Raw genomic sequence first — 25,873 nt, 5'->3', positions numbered from 1 at the left:
TCTTTCCTAAGGTACCTATCAATACCTTAGAAGCTTCCAACAAGTTTATTCTACTTTACAATTCTGGAACAAATGCTCAGCAACATCCTTCTTGATGCAATCTCTCTGAATATTGGTCTTCTTCCAAAATCCATTTTGATCCTTCTTCCAAAGTAACTATGCATCGCTCAATTTAACAATGGGGATAATATCTACATTCTTCCAACTCCCTGATAAATCATTTTCTTGATGCAGAGAGAAATCACAATTCAGATTGTTATTGCCTCTCAAACTCTAGTGCCATGAAGAATTCATCGAAATCTGAGTTGAGAAACTTGTGCAATACCTCCTTTAATGAGTTATGCTGCACAGTATGGCATGTTGTGAATCAATGAAATAATGCTCAATAAAGTTATGCCTTGGAAACTCTAGTTGAGAATTGAAATATTTAACTTAAGATTATCGATAATCTCCAATATCCAACAAACCAAAATGTTTCAATACATTCAACTTTGCAGGAATAGTACTTTTAATCTATTGAACTCTTCAAATAAATATTCATGACTTCTAGAGTGGCGAGGGCTAGATATATCAAATCAGATCTTACAAATAAGAGGAAAATTCCTTCCAAATATTAAATATTCGTCTATAGGCTTCAACAATATTACTTAATTTATCCACTTGCGATAGGCTTCACAACAATATCCAACCATTATAATTGATGTCATGATTCCCTTTCAAATGTGATAGAAATTACTACACTGAACAAATCTTGCAACTGACAAGCATAATATATCCTTCTGATCGCAATCAAGATTACAGTCCTTCACTGTCAAAATAAAATTTTAAATCTTCAGATCTGCGTGGAATACAAGTGTTGATCATTGAGTGCTTAAGAGTTGCAGAGATTTGTATAATTTCCTTGGTTAGTTGACCACAGTAATATAGGAACTCCTCTTTCAACAAGACATAATATGCATCCAGTTATCTCTTGATCGAATCACTATATCATTCAACATTTATTAGTCTTAATTGATCAACTTATCTTGATGGGTCATCAGTTAATCACATATGAGCTTGTGGAAACATGTATGGAGCTGCACACTATGATGAAAGAACTATGCCAGACTTCTGTCGGCGCTAACAAACCACGATAGTTGTAGACCACACTGGAATGGATGGACACTCCACAACTAACAAAGTCTTTTATCCTTAGATTCAAACTCTACGATGTTAGACACTTGAATTGTCTTGTGCTGGCATTTAGATATCGTAAATGATTTTTGTTTTATTTCTAATCGACTTATCTTATTATTTTGACTATTTGTGGGCGTCTGTTATAAAAAACAGAGAACATTGTAATTGTGTCATAAATCATTATTCCCTTTTCTTGCTTTGCATTCTTTCATTCCCCTTTTTACTCATCGTGGTCCATATTTATTTTGCACAGTCTTCTATCTTCATAGATAATTGAGAGACCATTCACATGTTTATTGATTGCTTGTATTATGCCATGATGCCTTTTCATAACATATATTAATTAGTTGGTAATTGTTGGTTAAGATAGTTGGCATTTTAGCTATGGTCCATTCTGTAGAAGCATGAAAGTTTATAATAGAACTTTTATGTAGGAGGCTGTTCAAAAATATGTTCTTAGGCAATCTTTAAAAGGTCTTGATCAATATTAATGAAAATCAAATGATTCCGAGGCCTTGTAATTATGATATTAATATGATGAGAAGGAATAATGTGCCTCTCTTTCCCATAATATTTACTGAGGATTGTAGGAGGTTCAACAAATGGAAAGTTGTTATTAGAAGAAACATGGACTTTCTGATGTATTTTATTCACATCAGATATCCTCCTGGGCATGACTGGATAGATTAGTTTATGAAGGAGGAACAAGATGGCTTGTGGGAAAATATTGAAAATATCAATCTCCTATATATTAAGCCAACTCATCCTTTCGACAGAATTTCTGATTCAGATGCCCAATCTCAATAACAGGTTTACATTTTCCTTCTATCAAATGTAAACAGCAGATTGAATTCAAATCCTTTCCAATTATCTTTGTCCAATATAAAATCAAAATAACTTTAGAACTTATCTAAATCTAGCAATTTTCATGAATAGAAATTAGTTATAATTTCTTTTAGTTCAATTTGTACATAATAAAATCTTAAATTAATTTTGTATATTTCAATTCTAGATTTATTATTTCTAACAAATTGATCTTAGCTGAGTTTAAGTTGTAGGATTTTGAAAAGGAAAAAGCTCTAAAATATGAAATTCAGAACAATAGGCAAAATTAAAGTATTACAAAGGCTACACTAAGGAATATCCACTTGGGATTGATTAAATTAAATAAGATGGACTTTTAATATTCTTTGAACTCTGGGTCATTAAGACTTTTTATGTATCAAAAAGAAGAAGATAATTGGCATTTTCTTGCCGTAATCGATATTAATCAATGTTGGTGTTAATGTTTTTAGTAATCGATTTACTATCATTGTCTTTCACTTAAGTCGATCTTGCATATGATATTTGAAATTTCCATTGTGATTTGCTTGTGTAGATATCCACCTGAAATTTCAATCACATAGGTATCAATATCCTTCAATGGCTGGGCGGTGATATTTATTTTCCATAACATTGAAAGTCCCTTATTTAATTCTCCTTAATCTATGGGTAACTGAGACTTTGGTTTTGTTCACCGCTAACATTCATGTTATTGGCTGACGTGGAGTGATTATTTCTTTAATGCGGCAGTACCTGAAGTGTTCTTATTTGTTTCAAACAACCACTATTGATCGAATGACCCTTTTCATGGATAGCCCATCCCTCTTTATTTGTTTCTCTTTTTGTTCTATGCATTCTGCATAGCACGGTTATTATGCCCACTTTTAACATTTAAATTACCTAACATAGGATGAATATTGAATCATTTTATTTTATCCCTTCATTTCTTATCACATGGAGTTGTATAACTATTTTGTGTAGAAATGGGCTCCCATTCCATTATTGTATTCAATTTTGATATGTTTTCTGGTCCTTTATGTTGCCCATTCATCTCTCCTTAATGTTTGATAACTCCTCTATGAACTGCTTATCTACGATTTGCCTTGGAATGCTGATCAAAGAATTATGTGACATTATAACTTTTGATAAAGTCTTATTTTCATATTCCTTCTGACAGCTTCTGCGATGACGGTATTTAGATTGCCTTCGTAATTTGACTTTGTTCACTAACATTGCACCATATTTCTATAGAGCTTGCTCGCAGAGATTAGAGGGTTATAATAGGGCATGGGCAGATCATTCCTTGATTCAACGCCCCACCACAACCATTAGACCAGTTTTTTACTGCTGAAATGATCAGCAATTCCAACTTGGGTTATTAATATAACTTTCACAATTAATCCACTTTCCAACCCATTTTCTTTATTTTCCTTAGAGTCTCTTTGAGTGATGTGGGAGTTGGAAGTCTCACCTTGCAGTTTACATGTCCAATATTGCAGTAATTTATTTTATGAATTGCTTGGTCCTCACAATATTTAATGCTGCTGACATAATTTATCTTCCTACTTGTTAGATTTAGGAATCTTCATTGAGTTGGTTTCTTTCTTAACCATCTTCATTTGCAACCTGGCTCTGATACCATGTTATGTTTGTTGGATCATTTTCTGCAAATGTAATAACACTACCATTTTCTGTGTGTTCCAAATGCATATAAATATGTGTAGAGGACACACGTCTCATGAAGGCACATCTCTCTATGGTTTATAAGGCACTAACCATTTAGACAATATTAACACACACACACACATACTAGTTTTTATCTAATGGACGAGTAACCAATAACCATAGAATGATTATTGTTGGTTTTTGGTGATTCCTGCAAATGTGTCCGCATTGCCTCTTATGATATATGTTTTACAATGACAGCGATATCACTCTTATTTATATTAAGAGACATGGAGAGACATGTCTCCTCATGAGATATGTCTATCCATTATTATCTAATAAATATAATAACAAATGATTATTTAATTATATAATATCTCATATATTTAATTTATATAAATATTATCTCTCTCTCTCTCTCTCTCTCACACACACACACACACACACACACATATTTCTGCACTTCAGTCTCATTGTTTATCCAATTGAAGCTACCAAACATCAACAATCTTCTCTAGGCCAATTCAATCCAATTGACACTACAATGTTAACACTTGGAGCAGTAGTAGAGAATGTTCTAGAAATGTGTTATTTGTCGCTGAAAACAATGGGAGACCCTAAACATTTTCCAAGGAGTGATCCAATTTTGAACCTAATAAAACTTGCTATCTCTCTTTGCCTCCTTAGGATTATGTCCAAAAAATAGTATCTGTAATGTCACCAAATTTTGGTGAAATAACAATAAATAAAATATTAAAAAGACATGACTTTATTTTAACTAACTTAATTCAAAGTGACTTAACTAAAATAAATATTATTAAGTCGCTTCATTTAATATTTTCTCCAACTTATTCCAGATGCTATTGTAAGAGGGAACATATTAGAAGGCTCATTAGTTTTTTTTATAAAAGGAGGGTTTTGATGTATTTGCATGTTCAAGATGTTTTTTTGGGATTTGATAATTTGTGTGAAGCTTTGCATGAAGCAAATTTCTAGGGATGGAAACCTTTAGAAAATTGAGAGGAGTTGGATGAAAACCTAGTTCTTCATAAGGGTGGATTTGCATCTGAGTTCATAGTTGGGCAAATTTGTGAAATCTTCTTTGGAGATAAATTTACATTCATATGATAATTACAGGAGGTATTTCTGTATTGGATTGTAGAATAAAGCTATTATCTTTGGAGTATTTCATATATTTGATATTCCCACGATTGACACAAATTTGTAAAGATTGCGTTAGACTTTGATGCTTACCAGTCCATGATATTCTGAAAATAAAATAACATTTTTGTTGGATGTTCAGCATTTGAGAGGTACTTTTTCTTGATAAGTAAAGTCTTTCTTTTTGAGCGATATTGGCTTTGTGTATATATATATATATTTTCTGTAAACTTTCGCATTGCAAAGGATAAGAGTCTAGAATATTAAAATAATAAATCAAAGGCCTTGTTGACGAGTATTTGTGGGAAGCCTTTGGAAATATTTTAATGATTTGTTTGAACACATGAGCTTGTTTGTGATGTTAATATGATATCCATTCTTCAAGATCTAGCAATATAATGTTAGAGAGCAAAATATTTTGTGAAGTGGGTTCAATCTATGATTGGAGGGTTTTGCTAAGAAGTAAAGTCCACACACAACCTGAGAGGGGAGGGGGGTTGAATCATTAGTGAGCAATTAAACTTATAAATACCAATTCCAATAATTAAAACAATGATGCACAATAAGAGAAATCCATACATCATAACACAATGATTTGTTGACTGGGGAAACCCTTGATCAGACGGGAAACCTCGGTGGGAATGGTGTTGTTACATCCCAAATTTTAAATTTATTTATAGCCATTAGATTGAATAGATTTTCTTTCATAGTGATGTGAAGAGGGTAGTTAAATATATCCATTGTATTCATTATGTTAACTGTTTAATGAAGATGGTCGTTATCCATTATTTGTCATGTGATGATTAGTAGTTGCTTGAATTTGGAATTATGGTTAATAATTAAATTCTTTATCCATATCAAATGTTATTATGGAATTATTATGGAACTTGTTATTATCATGGAAATATTGCACGGGTGATTGTAGGAGAAGATGAAGGGGAGAAGCATTGCTAAACGGGATCAACGGAATGGGATACTAGCTTAGTCCATTTATCAGTTTGACAAGTATGATCTTTAATTGCCTTGGTAAAGACCTAGTGACTTGAACATTAGGATACAATCGATGGACCTGCATGAGCTATTAAATAAACATTTAAAACATTAATTATTTTAATTAAAAATAATGCGTATCTCAAATGGTTTCTGATTGATTTTTCCCACCACATCAATATAATGTATACCAATGTACATGCACATAGATATAGGAATCAAAGTGACACCATAATATTATTTTTACAAATAATATGATGCCACCTCATAAGTACATCTACGTGCAAGTAGATAGATATATATTATAATTATCCTTGATTTATAACCTTCAAATCTTTTTCCATATTTATTCAATTTCTTGCTAAACCGAAATGCACATTTGGCATATTTTATTGGTGATGAAGGGTCAAGTCTCTATATGAGTTACGACTTCTTGGAAGTCAAAGAGACTTTGAATACCTTCTTATATTATAAAGCCGAGAGGGATCGTGTGCATAAAAAACGTACCACCTGACTTCTTTTCATAGTGATGACTTCTTTTCATATCACTCGATACCTTTGCATATATCACACGATATCCCTGCAAAATACCACTTGATAACTATTGCATTTTTCTTGCAATGTTTTGCCCTTTCTCATTGATATTTTGCTGAAGACGTGATTGATAATCACATTGAGATTTGCGCCTGAGGATTTATTCCAGGAAGGAGCTGATTATTAGCATCCAGCAAGACTCCATTTTATTTCTAGAATTTTACCAGGTTATGTGGTTGTCTATATTCCAAGCATTGCAATATGTTTTATTATCAGATATTATTGCATTGTGAATATTGTAGCAGTAAGATACAGTTCCAGATTATGATGCAAATTATCTTTGTCTAAGATATCATCACTTAGTCCCTCCCTAGGACATAACTGTTTATGATGAATAAAAGCCAAGTATTCATGACATGATATCATATTTTATTTATGTCGTTGAAAGTTAAAATCAAATGATATTTATTTTGCAAGTCTTAAAGTTACATTTCTCAGATCATAAAATGTGATAAGCTAGAAACATATATTATTCTTTGAGGATATACAGACAGGGCCGATTGCTCTGAGATTCGAACACCTGGGACTCATCGGCTATATAGCCATGGAAAAGGTGACGAGGTGAGATGTAATTTGCAATAACATGGAAGTAAAAGTCAGACATGAGATAACAATTCTAAATTAATTTCATTTAATAGCTCATGCTTGTTCATACTATTGTTCCCTATTGTCGAGTCTAGCGATGGTGATCGGGTTATTGATCCCATCAGAAAACCTTGGCCAAGGTCGTTAAAGGCATGGTTGCCATTTATGATCACTTGATGTCAGTAGTGCCAGTTATTCAGACATGTTTGTCCATAACTGTACGAACATTCTAAACACTGGAATGCTCAGGTGGTTGGACTAAAAGTATCCCAAGCCTAATCCGAGGGTAGGGAGGGCCTTTCTATTCAATAGATTGTGTGGGGATGAATATGGTCCAAGGTTGGGAGGTTAACCCTAAGTCAATGCTTCTCCTCTTATTGAAAGCCAAGGCTTGCACAAACAATTAAAGACTTACCAGGTACTTCTTGTATGTTCTTTCTTTTTTCATGTTATGCATTTACTTGTATGCAAGGAAAGATAGTAAATCATTATCATAGTTTTTTCAGTTAATCGTTATTACAATTGATCATTCTTATAGTTGTTTTAGTTGATCGTTATCATGGTTATTTCAGTTAATTGTTATTACACTTGATCATTGTTACAGTTATTTTAGTTGATCGTTATCATAGTTATTTAGTTAATCTTTATTATAGTTTTTACATTTGATCATTGTTACAGTTATTTCAGTTGATCATTGTTGTAGTTATTTTAGTTGAGTTTTGGTAGTTAAAAGCAGATAATGTCTCATGAAAAGGAATTCAATATATTTTTTTTAGTAAGTAGTTGAGGAAAACTCTTTCTAGATCACCTTTATTTTGTTATGAAAATCCGTTTGTTACAAGTACCCACAAGATAGTATACTAATATATATGTTCCTTGTGAAAGGATGTCATTGTGTTAGGAGCCAATTACAATGCATTTAGTACAACAATCCTTGTAAGAGGATAGATCCCTATTAGGAAACCTTGAACCCTTCTTAGAAGGTTCGAACCTTGTTAAAGGTTAATAAGGAAACAAATAGACCCATTGTCTAAATTGCTTCAACAACTGTGCAGATCAAACTTTAGGATAACATATTTGAATCAAGTGAACTAACTGATTTGCAACTTACTAGTCCAAAGAGCGTTCTTTTGAAGCCCAAACAATCAATCAAATAAATCTATACTTTGCTCTGATCATCCAACATTCAAGCTCGCATCCTCTGAGCACATATACGATGATTTACAACCAAGGAAGACATCTTTCTTTTATACCCTTATAAAGAACTAATTAGGTCAGCCTATTAAAACTTCCCCAATATACAATTGATTACATAGGACCACACTTAAGGCATACACACCTTCATAAGCATCCTAACAATGGTTACATTAAGTTTCCCACACGTTACAATATAATTAATACATTTTACAATGATAATTAACACGTTTCGTCAACCCAGTCGACTGCTAGTAAAACATATAGAAAGGCTTAGAGATTATTCCGAAATGGTCGCTATTGTAAAACATGGTGCATGTTTCACAATAGCGACCATTTCGGAATAATCTGTAAGCCTTTCTATCACGAACATAGCTGCACGAACAAGTCTTGTACCACGAACTAAGATTGTTGGCGTCAATTCCTCCTCACTAAGAAGATATATCAAATATGCCATCAATTGTCTCTAACATTACTTCCTGCACACTGTTATGCTACGAATCTTCACCAAATGAACTGTAACTTATCCAGAAACTAATATAAAACCCAGCGAACATAGATATGATAACTATAGTAATCCTTCTCACAAATCTATGCTCGCATAGCTTACCCTGTTATATGCCGACTTTGTTTTTCCAATAATGATCCTATAATTTACAAAATCTCTGTCTGTCATGATCACATAAACATATGTTATCATTAATGAAAAAACTTGTCATTAATACAACACATAAACAATACATTCAAGTGCCAAACGAACCTCTATTTCCAACAATCTCCTCCTTCAGTATTGATGACAAACTGTGATAAAAAATCGTCAATCCAAAAGTAATCTTTTGAATAAATTTTTCTGAATATCCTCAACATATACAACGTTTACGACTTTATAAATATAAAGGTCCAATGTGCAAGTCATATGTATAATGTTAGAGTTCGTAACATTGGATAGACAGGCATGCTGATGTAGCATGTACCTTGCTAGTGTGGCTTGACATGGTGCGACATAGGATAAAAGTCCAATGTGCAAGTCATATGTATAATGTTAGAGTTCTTTCTCCAACTCTGTTGTGTTGTGCTACATAGCTGTAATGTTCTTAGAAGATGGTGTTGAGGTGTTAAGTCACTAGGAATAGCACAATGCGCATTGGTGCATTCATATGTATAATGTTAGAGTTCTTTCTCTAACTCTACTGTGTTGCGCTACAGAGCTGTAATCTGCTTAGAAGATGGTGTTGAGGTGAGAAGTCACTGGGAATAGCACAATGTGCATTGGTGCATTTAGCACATGGGATGCTGACAATGTCAAAGTAAGGACATAACTTGTCATTGCTTGGCATGGATTATAATATACCTTGGGTAACCCTAAACAAGTATTTATAGATTTCTTTGATGTATTGCTTGTCTACAGGCTGTTATTTCACACCGTGTCTACAATTGAATTAGAATTGCTTTCTTTAGCTGTCTCATGGTTCATCACATTTAAGTGTAGTTTGAGCAACTTACCATAGTAATTGTGATTTCTAGGACTGTCGATTCTATCAAACAATCTCTATTCTATTTTAGAATCTCTTAGGGGTCTCTTCTTTGGAATTAGTCTGTATGATTCTCCATAAATTGTTGAAACACACATGCAAATTATTGGTATGGAAACTCGAGTTGAAATTTCCTAATTCAAAGAAATTGCGTGTTTTTTCATGCCTTTTTATGAAGAATATAGGGACTTTTCTGATTCCTACTGTATTCTTGTTAGTTATTTTTGCTTGTGGGATAAGTTGTTTTTCCGCTTTCAAGCAATTTAGTCTTTTAGTTCCCCAGTGTTTTTGAATAAGCACCATGGAAAGTGTTTTATGTTGCTTTTATACATCAATGTGTTTAAGAATTTCAATTGGTTTTTGTGAAAGGGTTTATCTTTGAAGAAATGAAACTGGTGTACATAAGCTGTTTTAATCTTTGGCTTATAAAGAGTGTACTGCTATTCCGTTTCCAGTTTATTTTCTGCTGTCATCATGCTTATGCATCTTAATTTTAAAAAGCAATTTAGCTTTGGTAGTTCTCTAATTTCCATCTATTTTTCAATTTCTTTTCTTTTACCTGATAGCATTTCCTTCCATTCACAGTTCAATATAATGGAGGAGTAAAGAATGAAAACTCAAACATGGAGCAAGTTGATCCAGACATGACATCTACAGTTGCTGTGGAGCTTCAAAATCTGAGAAAAGTATACACAACTAGTAAATGGTGGGAATTCTGGTCATTTGACAATATGATAGGTTATCGTACTAAGAGAGTCCACGAGGAAGTTGAAGCTGTAAAAGGTGTCAGCTTGAAATTCTATGAGGGTGAATGTTTTGCCATCGCAGTAAGGGCTTTTTGGTTTACTTGGATTTTTTATTTTAAAAAACAATTCAAATACCTACAACAATCTTGATTTTTGATGGAAAACTGATAGAAAATATGTAGAAAATTGGCATGTTTCAATTTCCCTATAAAGGCAGGAGTAATTTCTCTTTGAGGTTTATTTTCTTTGGAACATGCAAAATCTAAAACTCTTTATCTATCGCTTATCAAGGAGACCTTAGGCATGGTAGATATTTCTTATAAATTTCTATGATTTTCAAAGAAACTAGTTAACATTGTGTTTTAAACTGAACTAGCCAATTCAGTTACTTCTATTGTTTGTTCTGTAACCTAGATATTCGGTCGTAATTGGCAAACTGAAACATTCAAGCAATGACTAGTGATTCCAATGCTTTACTGACTTGTGGCATCCTTTATTACTTTTTAAGGTCAATGTTTAATATATTGTGTTTGCTAGGTATGTTAAGAAAGATGCTAGGTCACTAGTTATTAATGTATCTTAAGGATTAGTGTATACCACAAGCAGGATATCTTGGAAGATGGCTATCAATTTATTATGAGTTGAATATATTGTGTACTTAGTAGCATATATATATCTTAGTACTGTGATGAAAATATAACGTATGAATGTAATGGATATGGGTGTATAAATTTATTTGGTATCACCTAAGTTACCAAATTCACTCCCAAACCCCTCCAAGTTGGGTTCGACTCTGCACAATTTTGGTTTCCTGTCAAATTCGGTACTATTTCTGCCATAGTAACCAAAATTATCTGCAGATTCTGACAGAAACCTGGGAGGAATTTGGAAGAATTTGCAGCAAATTTGATTTCCAGTAGACAAACTTAGGAGGAATTTGGAATAATTTGCAGACAATTTGGTTCAAAAACAGATTTCTTTTGACTTCAAATTTTTTTGGCTTAATTTGGTCTATTCGACTCTCCAACTCTAAAAGTGACCACCGAAAGGGCCAAAAAGTTTGTTTCATAGATCATTTGTGTATTTATGAATGAAAAAGAAAACTTCTTGCCTCCATTGTTAAACTTTCTTTTTTTGGGTGCCAATGCTCTAGGAGTGTTGAGATGTGATTGTTGCATGGCCTAAGCTTGTTTGTGAGTTATTTTGCTATGTTTCTCTAATATTAGTATACTGGTGTTGTATCTTATTTGTTACTGCACATATAGATAGATAGAAACACACATGCACACACGCACACGCGCACGCACACACACGTGCACACACACACACGCGCACATACACACACATAGACACAGAGACACACACACACATTTTTGTATAGACGAACCCAAAACAAATCTAGATGCAACCCAATTTTGAATGAATTTTGAATCCGAATCCAAACTGGCAACTTGGGGTATCACCTTGGACATGAAGAATTCTACTTATGAATGGAAGATAAAATATAATTTTGATTGCAGTTAGAGGGTGAAAAGTATTTTTTGATTAGTTTAAGAAGTGTTCTAGTGTATAGCTTGCTTTGTGTAGGCCGCTGTTTCCAGTATCTGCAGGTAAAGTTTCAACATTGCCTGTTGCACCCTAAGTTATTGGTCCAGTGTAGGCATCCTAAATGCATATCCAATATGTTTTTACCCTTCACACTGTGTAATTTCTTCATAGAATTTAATGTTTGCTGCTATTTTGTATTATATCAGAGTTCACAGTTGCACTGTAGAATTTCAGACTTCACAGTTTGCACTGTAGAATTTCAGATTTAATGATTAGAACTCCAGAATTTGTAACTCCACCAGGGAATACCTATGTTTGCAGAATCATTGTGGAATTGTAACACTTGCCCAAATTTTATTGAGCTATTTGGTTTGGTGCTTGAGCTGCTTGCTTTTCTGCTTGATCTGGCTGGTTGTCTCTTCACCTTTTTTTGTGCCAAGCCACATTGCTATGTCACTGTTGAATACAAAATAGTCAACTGCTATGAAATTCAATTGTGACGGCTTTAGGAGTTTTCAGACATTTTTATTATTATACTGATATCATCTGCTAAATCTGATGGTTGATGTTTTATTAAAGCCGATTCCTTAATTTCTTCTGTGTGGTGCGATGGCTTAAGTTGTTAGCGGGCAACCCTTTTATGGTGTCAGCTGTAACAATCTTCTGCTTTTAAAAACTTGATTTGGTACTACGAAGAAAATATTTACTTCAGCTTCTTTCCTTGGTTAGAGTACATAAGAGTCTATGATTGTTTTGTATTGGTTTGATGTTTTTAATTTGAGTGGCTGTTAGCCTACATGTCCAACATGATGTGTCGGTTTGAAACTAGGGAGTGTGATGGTACCTTTCTTTGATGGAGTCATTTAAAAAAAAAAAAGAAATGAGAGAGGATCAGCGCATGGTACCTAGTGTACATTATCCTCGCAATGATTGGGTTGTGAAAATCTATTCATTGGAGGAATACTTGAGTATGAGGATGTATGACATTTTGCTTCAGATTCAATGAAAGCAAGTTTTTACACTAAAGCAGGGGTGTGTTATTGGCTAACATGACTTGTCTTTTGGTTATTTGATTGTCTCCTTTCATGAAAACGTGGTGCTTGATGGAGTAATTAGCTATTCTGGGCGAGCATGTTTTGTTGGTTGGTTTTGATTGTTGAGCTGAATAAGCATGAGATTCAGGTCATGTTATTGAAGTCAGCATTTTTTGAGTCAAGAATGATGTTATGAGTAGAGTATGTTATGGAGTGGGAATATTCATGGAGTAGTGGATTCGAAATGTATTATGCAGAGATATAACAGGTATCTTGTGTGTGTTCTTCCAGCTATCAGGTGTAATTCTGTGCATTTCTAATTTTGTCAGCTTCATATCTACCAAGTGCAGATATGTAGTCAACCACTCGTAGTCTTCTCTTTTTAGATGATTGGAAACATATGTTGGAAACCTCTATTTTGATTTGTTTAAGCATACTATAGAGGGAGTGTTGTGGAATCTTTGCATGGTGTCTAAAGTGTTGTGTGTGTTCTAAAATATTTTATTGTGTTTTGCATTAGAATTGGTGCTAGAGCTGAGCAGGGTTGGTGTTCCAAGAAGGGTTGGTGATCACTTATGTAATCTAGGTTACATGAATGAGAGCTATTGATTTCCCCTGGTTTTTTACCCGAAAGGGTTTTCTATTACGATAATGGATAACTTCTATTATTATACATTATTATTTAATGGTTATCTATTTGTAATCTAATGTAAATATTAGAATGTTTTTAATATTTAGTTAGCCTATAGTTATTTGTTAGTTTCATATTAGATAGAATAGAATATTTCTATTCTTTATGATCGTTTCCTATGGAAACATTGTTCATTCTTTTTGTATATATTAATCTATTGATCATTGTTAATAACAAGCAAGTATTTTACCAGTTACTTTGTTATATGGTATAAGAGTCAATACTCTAATTTTTTTCAATAATAATTATAATTTCTTGGTCGAATTAACTTGCCTTTTATTGTCGAAATTAGTTTTCCTGAGATAACTGAATTAGGGTTTGTTTGCACTCATGACCAATTTTTTAAATTTGCACTGCCGTCTGTGTTTCAACCTTATTTTTTTCTACCTGCTCCTAAAATAACTGGGCCATTTTACCTTTGATCAAGTCTATTAGATGACAATTTTTAATTTGTGTGACATTCCCTCTACACTGCATGTGATCTTGTCTGGTTTGTAATGTTTGCAACTTGCGCAACTATTCCCTTGCAAATCGCGCCTAGTTTCAATCCACGCGACTATTTTTTATTTTATTTTTTTATTATCAAGTTTTGGATGGGATCTCCTCTCTTGGTTGTGCCCTAGTCTGCTTGGGAATTCCTTGCAATTATTTTTCCTCTTAGTTCGTGGCATCATATCAAGCCAAGCTGTGTACTTTTTTGCAAATCACCATAATTTTTTGGGGTTTTTTTGTAGCCAGGGCCGTTTTTGGGTTGAAACCTTAATTTTCTATACCGGATCCAAATTTTATATAGATTCTTGGTGGTTTCTTGAGTACTCAATTGGGTTGTTATCCAATGTTTCTAGTTGCCTTGATTTTTGAGCCAATGGATCCAAAATTTGACAACAAATTCTTTATGGGGGTTTTGAGCTCTCTTCTGATTACCTCTTCGTTTTATCTGGGTCTTTCTTGATTTTGCCTCAAAGTACGTGCCTTCACAGATTTTCATCTTTTTTCATTGGAAAACGTGCTATGGCATCTCTGACTTATATTCTGCTTGAGGGCGATTCAAAACTAGATATTCTACTCAGTAGCAATTCCAACTCCAACTCCACCGAGCAAGCCATTTTTGCTAATTCATTTCAGAAGGATAAAGGCAAGTCTCATTCATAGCAGTCTTCTTAGCAGATGTCCTTTGCTCCAACTTCAGAAAGCTCCAAGAAAAAGAGCATTCAATGTAACTATTGCCACAAGTATGGTCACATGAAGGTTGAATGTTAGAAACACTTAGCTGCCCAATCTAAGCAATTTGGTTCACAACCCAAAACAAATAGTCTAGAGCACACTAAGCATATTGAATCTGCCTTTTGCGCCTTCATGGCTAAAAGACCTGCAGATCATGTGAAGTCATCTGCTTGGTACAGTGATTCAGGTGCCTCTCGTTATTTCACCCACCACAGAGACTGGTTTACTAACTACCAACCTTATTCAAATTCTGTTATTTTTGGTGCTAGAGAAGAGTATACTATTGTCGGCAAAGACAACATTCAGATTCAGTTTGTTGGAAGGAATCTCATTTCTTCGATGTGTACTACATTCCAGGGATGGAGCTAAATCTACTCTCAGTTAGTTAGTTGCTACGACACTCTCCATAGTTGGATGTCACCTTCAGTTCACATTAGTGTACCATCATTGATAGGGCAACTCAGTCTATTGTTGCAGTGAGTCTTGAGGATCATGGTCTTTTCAGACTAATTGATTCTGGTGATTCTCGAGACTTAACTATGGCTGCTTGGCGGTCTTTTGTCACCACACTTTGGCATTAGTTGTATGGGCACTTAAATGTGCATTATTTCTCTCAGTTTGCTCAAGAAGAGCTTGTCCTCGGATTGCCAGAGATTCAGATTCAGTAGCTTGGAGTTTGTGATGCATGCCAGGCTGGGAAGCAATATCGCACACCTTTCACCAGTGGTGATTCATGATGAGCTTCTCAGGTACTTCAGCTTATTCATGCCAATATGTGCGGCCCTATGGCCACTCCTTTTGTTCTTGGGTTCAAGTATTTTCTATTGTTTGTTGATGATTTTAGGAGAAAAATGTTGGTATATTTTATTAAAAAGAAATCAAATGCATTTGGTATATTTCAGAAGTTTAAACCTTTAGTTGAAAAAGAGTTTGGGAAATCTATTATTGCTCTTAGGTCAGACAATGGTAGGGAATTTTGTTCTAATGAATTCTTTGGCTTCTATGATACTCATGGCATCATGCGCTAGTTAACCACACTCCACACACTACAAGAGAACAATGTAGTTGAATGTTGGAACAAAATAATCACCGAGATGGCTCGATCAATGCAGATGTCACCAACATGACCGACCAGGTTGTTTGTTGATAACGAAGGCATTATCAAATTAGCACATAATCCAATCTTCCATGAATGAACCAAGCATGTGGATGTTCACTGTCACTACATACGACAGCTGGTTGAAGACAGGACAATAGACTTGCAGTATTTTCCTACAGTGGATTAGATTGTAGACATTCTCACCAAGCCTCTTGGTCTTGATAAGTTTGTCAAATTCAGAGGACAAATTGGTGTTGTGGATAGATTAACCATTAAGGGAGGGTATTATGATAATAGATATCTTCTATTATTATCTGTTACTATTTAATGGTTATCTATTGTAAATATTAGAATGTGTAATATTTAGTTAACCTGTAGTTATATGTTAGTTTTATATTAGCTAGAATAGAATGTTTCAATTCTTTACTATTGTTTCCTAACAAAACATTGTTCATTCTTTTTCTATATATTGAACTACTGATCATTGTTAATAACAAGCAAGTATTTTTTCCATGTGAAATTTGGCATCCTCGTTGTTGACGTCTGTTATCCCTATTTCAATTCTCTCTTTTTTTGTGATTCCACATGTTTAAAAGTATGTTGGTCAATTCAGTTTCTTAAGAAGTACCAACACATAGTTAAGAGAAAGACAACTTCAAAATTTGAATAACTTATGTTGCTCGCAAAGCTACAGTGCAGGGGAACAACAATGACAATAGAAAGCTTGTCAGTATTCTTCACATTCAATTCAGTTAGTGAAATGTAAAAAAAATTGATCATAAACACATACAAAGAAATTTGAACATAAAGTTGAACGAGAAATTTAATAGCATAAGTGTAGCATCAACTATCATTAATCAAATAGCTGAAAATAAGAGCTTTAAAACCTGTCCCAAAATAGATCTTCTCTAATTATAGAATTATGTAAAAATAGCTTGTGTTAAAGTTCTTCAAATTTGCTCATCGGCTATTGAAGATGACTTGGGAAAGGAAAATCCTTGTCTTTGAACTCTGATCAAACCCATTCTTGAATGCTTGGTAAGAATGATAACAACAGCCTGTGTTATTTTTTATTATTTTTATCTTTTGTCAAATCATGCCTGAGCATTTGGTTCTGGAGTCTTTTTGCTTGGCACTGAGATGAAAAGCATGCACCTTTGAGGCTTTTGTCACTTCTGTTTTTCTCTTTCTTTTACTTTCTGTTCTAATTTGAAGTTGGTTTTCATTAGCCCTTCCACTTTCTGTTGATTCTTGAAGCAAACAAAAGCACACTTTTGACCTGCCAAGCCACTTTCTTGTACTTAAATAAGCACTTTTTACTTTAATTACATTGAGACAAAAAATGTTGGAAGTAGGGGAAGAAGCATTTGATGTGATGACCATGAAAGAAACAATGAAAGATAAACTATATATAGCTGACATATTTTTTGAATATAATGATATTAAAATGTTAAAATATATAATAGGGTCTATAGAAGAATCTGTTAAAAAGTAGCAGAAGTATATAAGACTTACTACACTAACCAAAGTAAAAACAACAAAAGAATTATAAAAAATTAGAAATATCGAATGACAACTTTTTGAGAAGTAAATTTACAAGCTATATACAAAAGTAAAATAAACGTATTACAAAAAAAAACACAGCTTTTCAAAAAAAAAAAGTGGTTAATATCAGATATTTCTTAAATAAAAATTAGAATATATCTGCCCATGTATATATGTAACATTTTTATGAGCAGCTCTCAACTAAATAAACTCCTTTTTCATCTATAGACCTGTCTATTTGTTTTTTTAGTAGTTTAACTTTAAATAGCTATTAAAATTTAATTCCCATATAGAAAATAAAGTGACTTAGAACTACAAATTTGTATTCTGAAGTCTTGTCATTTTGGTATACTTTTTCTAAATTTTTACGCTATTAATGAGTCGCCAATTTAAAAATAGCTATGCACTTGATAAGTCAATATATGAAGTAAATAAATTGTTTTATTTTGCCTACATCTTTGAAAATTGTAAAAGAACTAGCTCTTTAAGTAAAAATAAACTAATCGGAAAAGTTTCTATTTTAGGGAATAGGATTACAAGTAATGCTATTAAAATGAATTCATTTTCATAAATCTTTGGCATTGGTTTGCTCAAAACTTTGGAACTATTGATTAAGTTCTGTACTTAATATTTTTATTCAATTAGATGTCATAAGGTTTGTAACTAATTTTCTTACATTGCAAGGCATTCTAGTTTATTGATATCCTTGAACTAAATGATCGTGAATCTAGTATGCGTAGGCTCAATACAATCAAACAAGGTTGATGGAGAGGGCTGCAAATATAATTATTGATGATGCCTTGGGGAATGTAGTTATAGAGATTGTTGTAGTAACTTCAAAATTCAATTAAATTTCAAATTATATTCTTTATTTAAATTTTTTTTTGAAAGCATTTATTTTAATAAAAACTTGTAGTCTGTATCTTTAATTTGTTTGTTCTTTGTAAGTATTGGAGCCTTTGATGAAAGTTCTCTGCCCTTTAGATTGGGAGCAAAACATAACATGACTGCAACAAATGAAGGGAATAGTTAGGTCTAGTACAGCATTTATGTCGCATTATGTTGTAAGAAACTTCTGGCCAAATTGTGCATTTACATATATTAATGCCATTTATTTCCCAAGGTTAATGGTTGGTGCCTAAGTCACAAGGTTGAATTCAAATTTGAGTTTATTGATAATAAGATTCGGATGAAATTCAGCAAAGGTAAAAATTCGGGCAAAAAATAGACATTAAATTTAACTTCATATAAATTTATTTATTTTTAAATTTAAGTAAGATATCCACAAAATTGTCAAAAAAGTTTGACATTACTAAATAATTAAACTAAATAACTCAACATTATTTTAAAATAAAATAATATTATTTAAAATAACAATATTATATTAAATATCATAAATTTCAGATGAAGTTGGGAAAGGGTAAGAAGTTGCTGAGATTCGAACTTCATGGATGAAATTTGGCGTATACTGTGACTTAGGAACTTGGTGCACCCACAAGTCCTGTTTTGCCTCCAAGAGTCAAAATTTGAGTTTTTGTCTTGCTTTGTGTTGTTTTACTGAAATAAGGCGATTTTGGACCATTAGTGATCATATGGGATCATTTTGTGAAGTTTTAGGCAAATAAGGTAAAAGTTGTTAAAGTTTCTCAATTTTGTCAAGGTTGCATGAATTCTTTTCAAAATGCTTTTAAAAGTTGGTTTGGGTCAATCAGAGGCTAGGAACTGTTTGCATGAGCACAAATGGATCTTATTCAGACAGCCCAAGGGTTGGATGATGGTGTAATGAAATTTGATGCAACTAAACAAAATGTTTTCTCTCATTTTTTCCCATTAGTTTGTTTGAAATGAACTGTACCTTCCATTTGTGGATCTGAGGCCAGTTGGGATTGAAAGGGCTATGAATCTGTTTTCTTTTTCTTTTTGTCTCACTCAATCTCATTAAGCATTTATAGGGTTATTGAATTTTCTATCCAGATTTGTTGAAACCCTACTTAGGGTCTTACCCAAGAGGGAAAAAATGGTAATATCTTTTGTTTTACATGGTGGAAAATGCTATATTTTTTGTATGATGACCTGTACATATGTATTCTTTCATATTCCAAAGTTAGGCATTGTTTTGAGAAGGGTTGCATGTGCAAAACATTGACAGTATGACTGATAGCACTGTATCAGTCTGGCAAGCCACAAGAGCATGAAATTGGCAGATTTTTTATATGAATGCTAGGCTTTGAGGGTGGATTGTTGGGGAAGGTTGTGAAGGGTTGAGGGAGGACCCGAAATGCGTAAAACATTGATTGGTTTGGACTGTGTGTTCGCCAAAAGTCCAAGCCCTCGGACTTTAATGGGAGACTAGGTGTGCCAAGGATAGGATAGTCATATTTTTTCCTTTCTTGTCACGTTAAATCATGTTTGTAAGTGCTATTATCCACAACAGGAAGACTGATAAGCTCCTTCCAAGTCTTTGAATAGTAAACCCAAGGCAGATTGTGAGTTGTTTTTTCATTGACCACGAGAAGGTTCTTGTCTAGGTTCTAAGATAGAAGTATGATAGGGATTCGCTATTAGGATGTGATAGGAAGACATTTATATCATTTGTCAAGCCTTTGAAATGATTCGGATGGAACCAAATACAACAAATGTCTAAGAATCCAAAGATAGGTTCTAAATGAAGGGTTTTGGGAAAATGCATGATCCAGTCTTCTTGTCCTAAGCATCCTATCCTTGTGATTGTTGATCAGAGTTGCCTTTGTGTTAGCCCTACCTCTGCATCAATGGTGAATCCTTACAATGTACTGGTTTCAAGGGCTGATTCCTTAGTAGCTCTGTTAAACCTGCATGAATCATTTTGTGGGAGTGATTATTACATGTTTAGTTATCTCTTGGAGTGTACGCATCACAATAGGCTGTCACCACATCTGACAAGGAAAAATGGTTTAGTTTAAAGCAGGGCAATCATACTTGCTCGGAGAATGAAAATTACAGACAGAACCATAGAATAAATTTTCAGCAGGATCGTTTTGTCTGTTGATAACATTCTGTTTTCTGTATGCTTTTTCATTGAATTAATTTACTAAAGATTTGAGATTTTCTGAGTCTAATATAATATTATTTGTCAAATGATTTGAGTCTCCTTCGAGATCCAACCACTCTTTTTGCAATTAATAGATATAAAAAATGCCATTTTGGATTTCTTTCATTGCTTGAAATACGTGGCTACTTAATAAGGAGACTTGGCCATTCAGATTAAATTTTAATTAATTAAAAGGTACTAGTAATAAGGTTAACTCTTATAATTTCAAATTAGCTATTAGAGGCCTCCAATAATTTCTAATCAGTCATCCTCGATTCCTACTAATATCAATTATCACGTGGATCATATGAAATCTTTTAGAACAATAGCAACTAGAGTTTTGTAGGTCTAGATAAATGATGGAGAGCAGTTGATTTCATGCTCAATAGACTGTAAAACGACATATGGATGTTTTCTTGATCAATTTATAGATGAAATGTTTGACTTAAGGAAACTCAATACTTTTGAGCAAACTTGACAGAGTAGCCCGTCTGGTTTAGCAATCATTCTATTATAATATATGTGTGATGTGCATTTCAAAGATAACATAACTAGATCATACCGGAAGCTGGTAACTACTTGTGTGCCTTCGTACTAATAGTTAGGTACTGTCATACAGTGTGCAATTTGTCATCAAGAACTCCATTCCAACTTTGCTTTGTTAAGTGCAGCACTAGAGTATAGACTGTGCAAAATAATTTGGATTTGTTTCTTGTTTACAATCCGAAGAGGATAAGTTGCATCTGGTAGCTTTTGTGTGTCTCTACACTATTCTTAAGAGGATATTAAAAGATTGCAATTATCTTAGATTCTATTATGCAGCTTGATTTCTATTTTCTATTCTCTTTTCAGTGATTTTTTTATTCCAATCGGCTTTTTTGAGATATTCGTGCTTGACAATAACGGAGCTGTTTTATCAGGTGTCTAATTATCAATTGATGAAAAGTTTTAGTTGCTATTTGGATTTGTATATTCAGAATATAAGCTCACAGTTTTTCATCTCTTCAATAATTTATTGTATTACAGATTAGTTAATCTTTGCAGATTGAGTTCTTCATTTCCCATCTTTGAAAACTAATTTTTGTGGGTTTCATACTATCTTCCACATTGTTATCAGGGCCATGGTGGGTCTGGTAAATCTGACATTCTTTATATGATTTCTCGGCTTTCATCTTGCACGTCTGGAGAGGGATACGTTTATGGATTCCCACTATCAACAGGAGGTATTTCTGGATATTGAATTTCATATATAGCATTTTTTAGACACGTAGGCCACTTGTGATTGTGGTTACAGTGTTTCCCCTTTTAGTTTGCATTCCAATGTATATTCTCTAGATGTGTGAATATGTTTGATGCGCTTCTAGGTATGATTATCATGTTTTTCTGTATATATTTATAATTTGGAGCTGTCATGCATCTGATAGATAAACTACTCAACCATATTTAACTATGAAGTTTCCGTCTAGCTACATGTTTATTGTACCATACCAATTAAGTTATTGTTTATACTGATTAATAGAATTCTAGCTTTAAGTGTAAGGCATATTACTAATCTTTGATTTGTTTTGTAATACATTTTGTGCAATTTCTTTGGAATCGCTTATATCTAGTGCAGTACTTTGCATGACAAACTTTTTCGGTCTTTTTTCTTGTTACTCTATGGACTTAATCAATCAATGCCTTATATCATTTATATGGAACAATGAGCTTAGCTCTTAATCAATGTCTCACCTTCTTTCTTTTGGCAAATCGTCTTATCGTTCCCACTTCACCTGAATTAGCATATTGACTTGATTTAAATTTTTTTAATAATATAAGCTCTCATCTTCCGAAGTCATTTTCGGTGTACAGTGTTAAAATATTGTTAATATTTCTATGCCAATTTTAAAAATATGTAATAACTGACCTTGACACATTTTATATTTAGATTTTTAATTCAGACATGACATATTTTGTAGGGGTGGAGCTAAAATCGATAGTATCTGTCTGTCCTAAGGAGAATATATGCACTGACTTACTGACTGCTCGCGAGCAGGTTGGTATTGTTATGAATTAGTTTGCTATATAATGACAGTTACAATTTAGGTACTGAAAGATAAGGTTTTGTGTGAACATGCATAACTCTAAAGATCAACATAATGAACTCCTGTTTGAAATGGTAGTATCACAACTTCAAAAGCTTCATTGTTCAAATTAGACATTTTACATTCAAAAGCATTTAATAATTCATTGCATACATATAATTAATAAAAACATGTATTCACAACTCAATTGTACGTATCATCTTACATTTATCGAAGTCTAATCCTTCTCTCTTATCTCAACAAAATAACAAGTGACTAGAATCAAGTAGCACTTTATTAGATGTCACTGCTATCATGTGGATTTTAGTATGCAAATACCTCAATTATCTCTTTGGCTTGAGGAAGTTTCTTGAGACACTTTAGTTATATGGAAGAGTAGGCATGCACACAGATAGAACTAAAAAGTGTAAGTATGAATCTCTAAGAATACAACTATACACACAAACATGATTAAAATCTTTGATTGATAAGTAGGAGATATTTTCCACAGCCCTAGATGCAATGAGTACTAAGTGTTACACATTCATATGAGTGATGCATTCTTGTTAACTGCTGCTCATGAAACATGGGTTAATGAGTTTGACCCAAAAACTACACACTTGAATCCTGATAGTGATATCACAACATTATTCAAGCTAAATGCTTCAATATACCATGGGATTAAACTTGTGGTGATTTTTAGGATATGTTTTCATTGCAGTATATTCATCATTATTGAACTCTAAGGATTGAGTGAAGATATGTTTCCAATGCTTCTTTAAAATATGCTAAGCACTTAATCTTACAACTGTTGAATATATTGTTATAGACAAAACTAATGAAATTGGATCTTCAATTTTGCTTTTGTCATTACGGATTTGACACTTTCTATTGTTTTCTCACTAACTTTAGTTGATATTAGTTGCAATTTATTTGTTATTCAAATGAAGCTCTTCTTGATTCAGATGGCTTAAACAGATTATTTACAACACCTCAGATTTCTTATTCACAATGCATTTTGGCCATTTTCTATATCTGTTTTTTCCTAGAAGTGAATGAATTATTCACTTTGTTCTCTTTTTCCTGTCATTTTAGTCTTTCACAATGCTAAATCATTTTTATGTCCATCACAGCTTGAGTACTTTGGTACAATCAAAGCAATACCGTGGCATCTCAGAATTGAAGAAGGAAGAGAAAGGAAGACATTGAAAGTGCAGATTGATGAATTATTAACAGAGCTCAACCTTATTGAAGAGGCAGATAAGCAGGCACGTGAGTTGAGTCCTCCTGCAAGGCGAAAGCTGAGCCTGGCACTAGCTTTAATTGGTGACCCCCGGGTATGACAATATTTATTTAAGGGATATCTGTTCCCGTGATTAAAGTAGAATTTATCAGAATTGGATTTTTTCCTTTTTGCTTCATAATATAGTATATACAAACAAACTGTGCTGAAAAGTGTGGCCTATCGAATGATGCAACACATCAATAAACTCATAAAAGTCTGCAGCAGTACACATTCACATTTTACAGCAAATGAGAAATGGTGTTCAAGAGAACAAATTTAATATCGATGGACCATTAAGAAGCTTTGTTCATAAGAGTTTCTTTTGAATGTTGATTATTCTATTACTTTGAAAATTATTGTTTAAGGCATGTTTGTGAATACCCTAGCATTTTCAGTTTCTAAATCAATAAAAGACAATTGATAGCATATTAGGTTTGGTGTGTGTTTATAATCATCATCTGCACCTCTCAATCACTCAGAATAGGATAAAAATGCACTACTGAATAGAGACGTGTTAAAATTCCAAAATTGCTGGGCCAGGGAAAATCTTGCATACTATGTTTAGTTTGTCAACACCCGACTTTTCAGGTTATTTTGGAGTAAAATGCTGTATGTTTAGTTTGTATATCTGACATTACAATGTTTGTCAGAGTAACCAGGTTGACTATCCTTTCAATGAATAAACTATCAAGGCTAGTCAGCCTCTACCTGGTTAAAGCTAACTGAAGCAATGAAACTGAACTTATAAATGAGTGCATGTGTACCTGCATTATATATTTTGAGATCCAATTATTTTTGGTTGCCTACCTATATTTATAATTTATTTGTTAAATAAAGTATTGTAAAGATTTCTCTATTTTATTTTCAGATCTGCTAGTAGATATCCCCTCTTTCTGCTTTTCAAAATTGAGCAAATATTGAGGAAATTTTGAACACTACTCAGAAATATACATGTTGCGACCAAAACTGTCTAGGAAAATTCTGTCATATTTGCTTAAAGAAATATTTTAGAAAACAGATTCTCTCTCAATAAAACCTGGAGAGTACCCAATGATTGCTGGTTTTGAATCTGATTTTTGCTATTTCTATGCAAGGATAATGTAGTTAATTTGCAATATGCTTTAGAACTATATATATTCTCTTATTATGTTTATTTCTTTTACTAGTCTTGCTCGTGATGTGCAATTAGGGTGAAAAGTTATCTGCTACTGCATTTATGAGCGAGGGTATTATTCCAATAGTACAATGAAGTGTTTTCTATTTGGATGGTTTTGCATTCTCACGTTGTGGTTCAAATTTAAGTGAGCATACCTTTAACTTATATTCTTGTATGCTGTCACAGGTTGTGCTAATAGACCAACCCACTGTTGGCCTAGATCTAGAATCTAAAAACCGATTTTGGAATCTTATACATAAACTGCAGAAAAAGTTCCTGCTTATTTTTACAACAGATTCTATGGAGGAAGCAGATGTTATGGCTGATCGTAAAGCGATTCTTTCTCATGGAGTTGTCAAGTGTTGTGGGAGTTCCCTATTCTTACGCAAACGCTTTGGTAGTTATAATATGGCTCTTTTCTGTTTTTAGGCTTGGGAAATTTGTATAGCTTTTAGATTTTCTTTGGCCAATTGTATTTCAATCGTACACGTGCAAATTTTCTAGTCGTGTATGTCTGTAAAATGGTCCTCACAGTGAACTGGTCTATATTAAAAAAAACAATTGCATTTCTGAAAATCATTTCAAGAAGTTTGGATGATTTATTTACTTAATTAAACCTGGAAATTTCATAGGCGATAAAATTTCGTATCTTTAGAACATGAGGTAGCCTACAGCTTTATCACAATAGCATCT

The 25,873-nt window shown here is 33.3% G+C and overlaps 1 protein-coding gene across 2 annotated transcripts in view; it reads left to right on the top strand.

Annotated features, from left to right (window-relative positions):
* LOC149543915 (uncharacterized) overlaps positions 1 to 25,873 on the top strand; it is a 354,620-nt gene that overhangs the window by 172,059 nt on the left and 156,688 nt on the right. For both annotated transcript variants that reach the window (XM_089798562.1, XM_089798563.1), the window contains exons 15-19: positions 10,305 to 10,546; positions 21,794 to 21,899; positions 22,635 to 22,711; positions 23,873 to 24,076; positions 25,367 to 25,577. In XM_089798562.1, coding sequence (XP_089654688.1) covers positions 10,305 to 10,546; positions 21,794 to 21,899; positions 22,635 to 22,711; positions 23,873 to 24,076; positions 25,367 to 25,577 — 840 coding nt within the window. The remainder of the gene's footprint in view (positions 1 to 10,304; positions 10,547 to 21,793; positions 21,900 to 22,634; positions 22,712 to 23,872; positions 24,077 to 25,366; positions 25,578 to 25,873) is intronic.

This window comes from Cupressus sempervirens, chromosome 8 (genome assembly GCF_028749045.1).
Source record: "Cupressus sempervirens isolate cs-2001-9-10 chromosome 8, ASM2874904v1, whole genome shotgun sequence".
Classification (NCBI taxonomy): domain Eukaryota; kingdom Viridiplantae; phylum Streptophyta; class Pinopsida; order Cupressales; family Cupressaceae; genus Cupressus; species Cupressus sempervirens.
The sequence above is the reverse complement of the archived record's forward strand: the minus strand, read 5'-3'. Positions and strand labels throughout refer to the sequence as shown.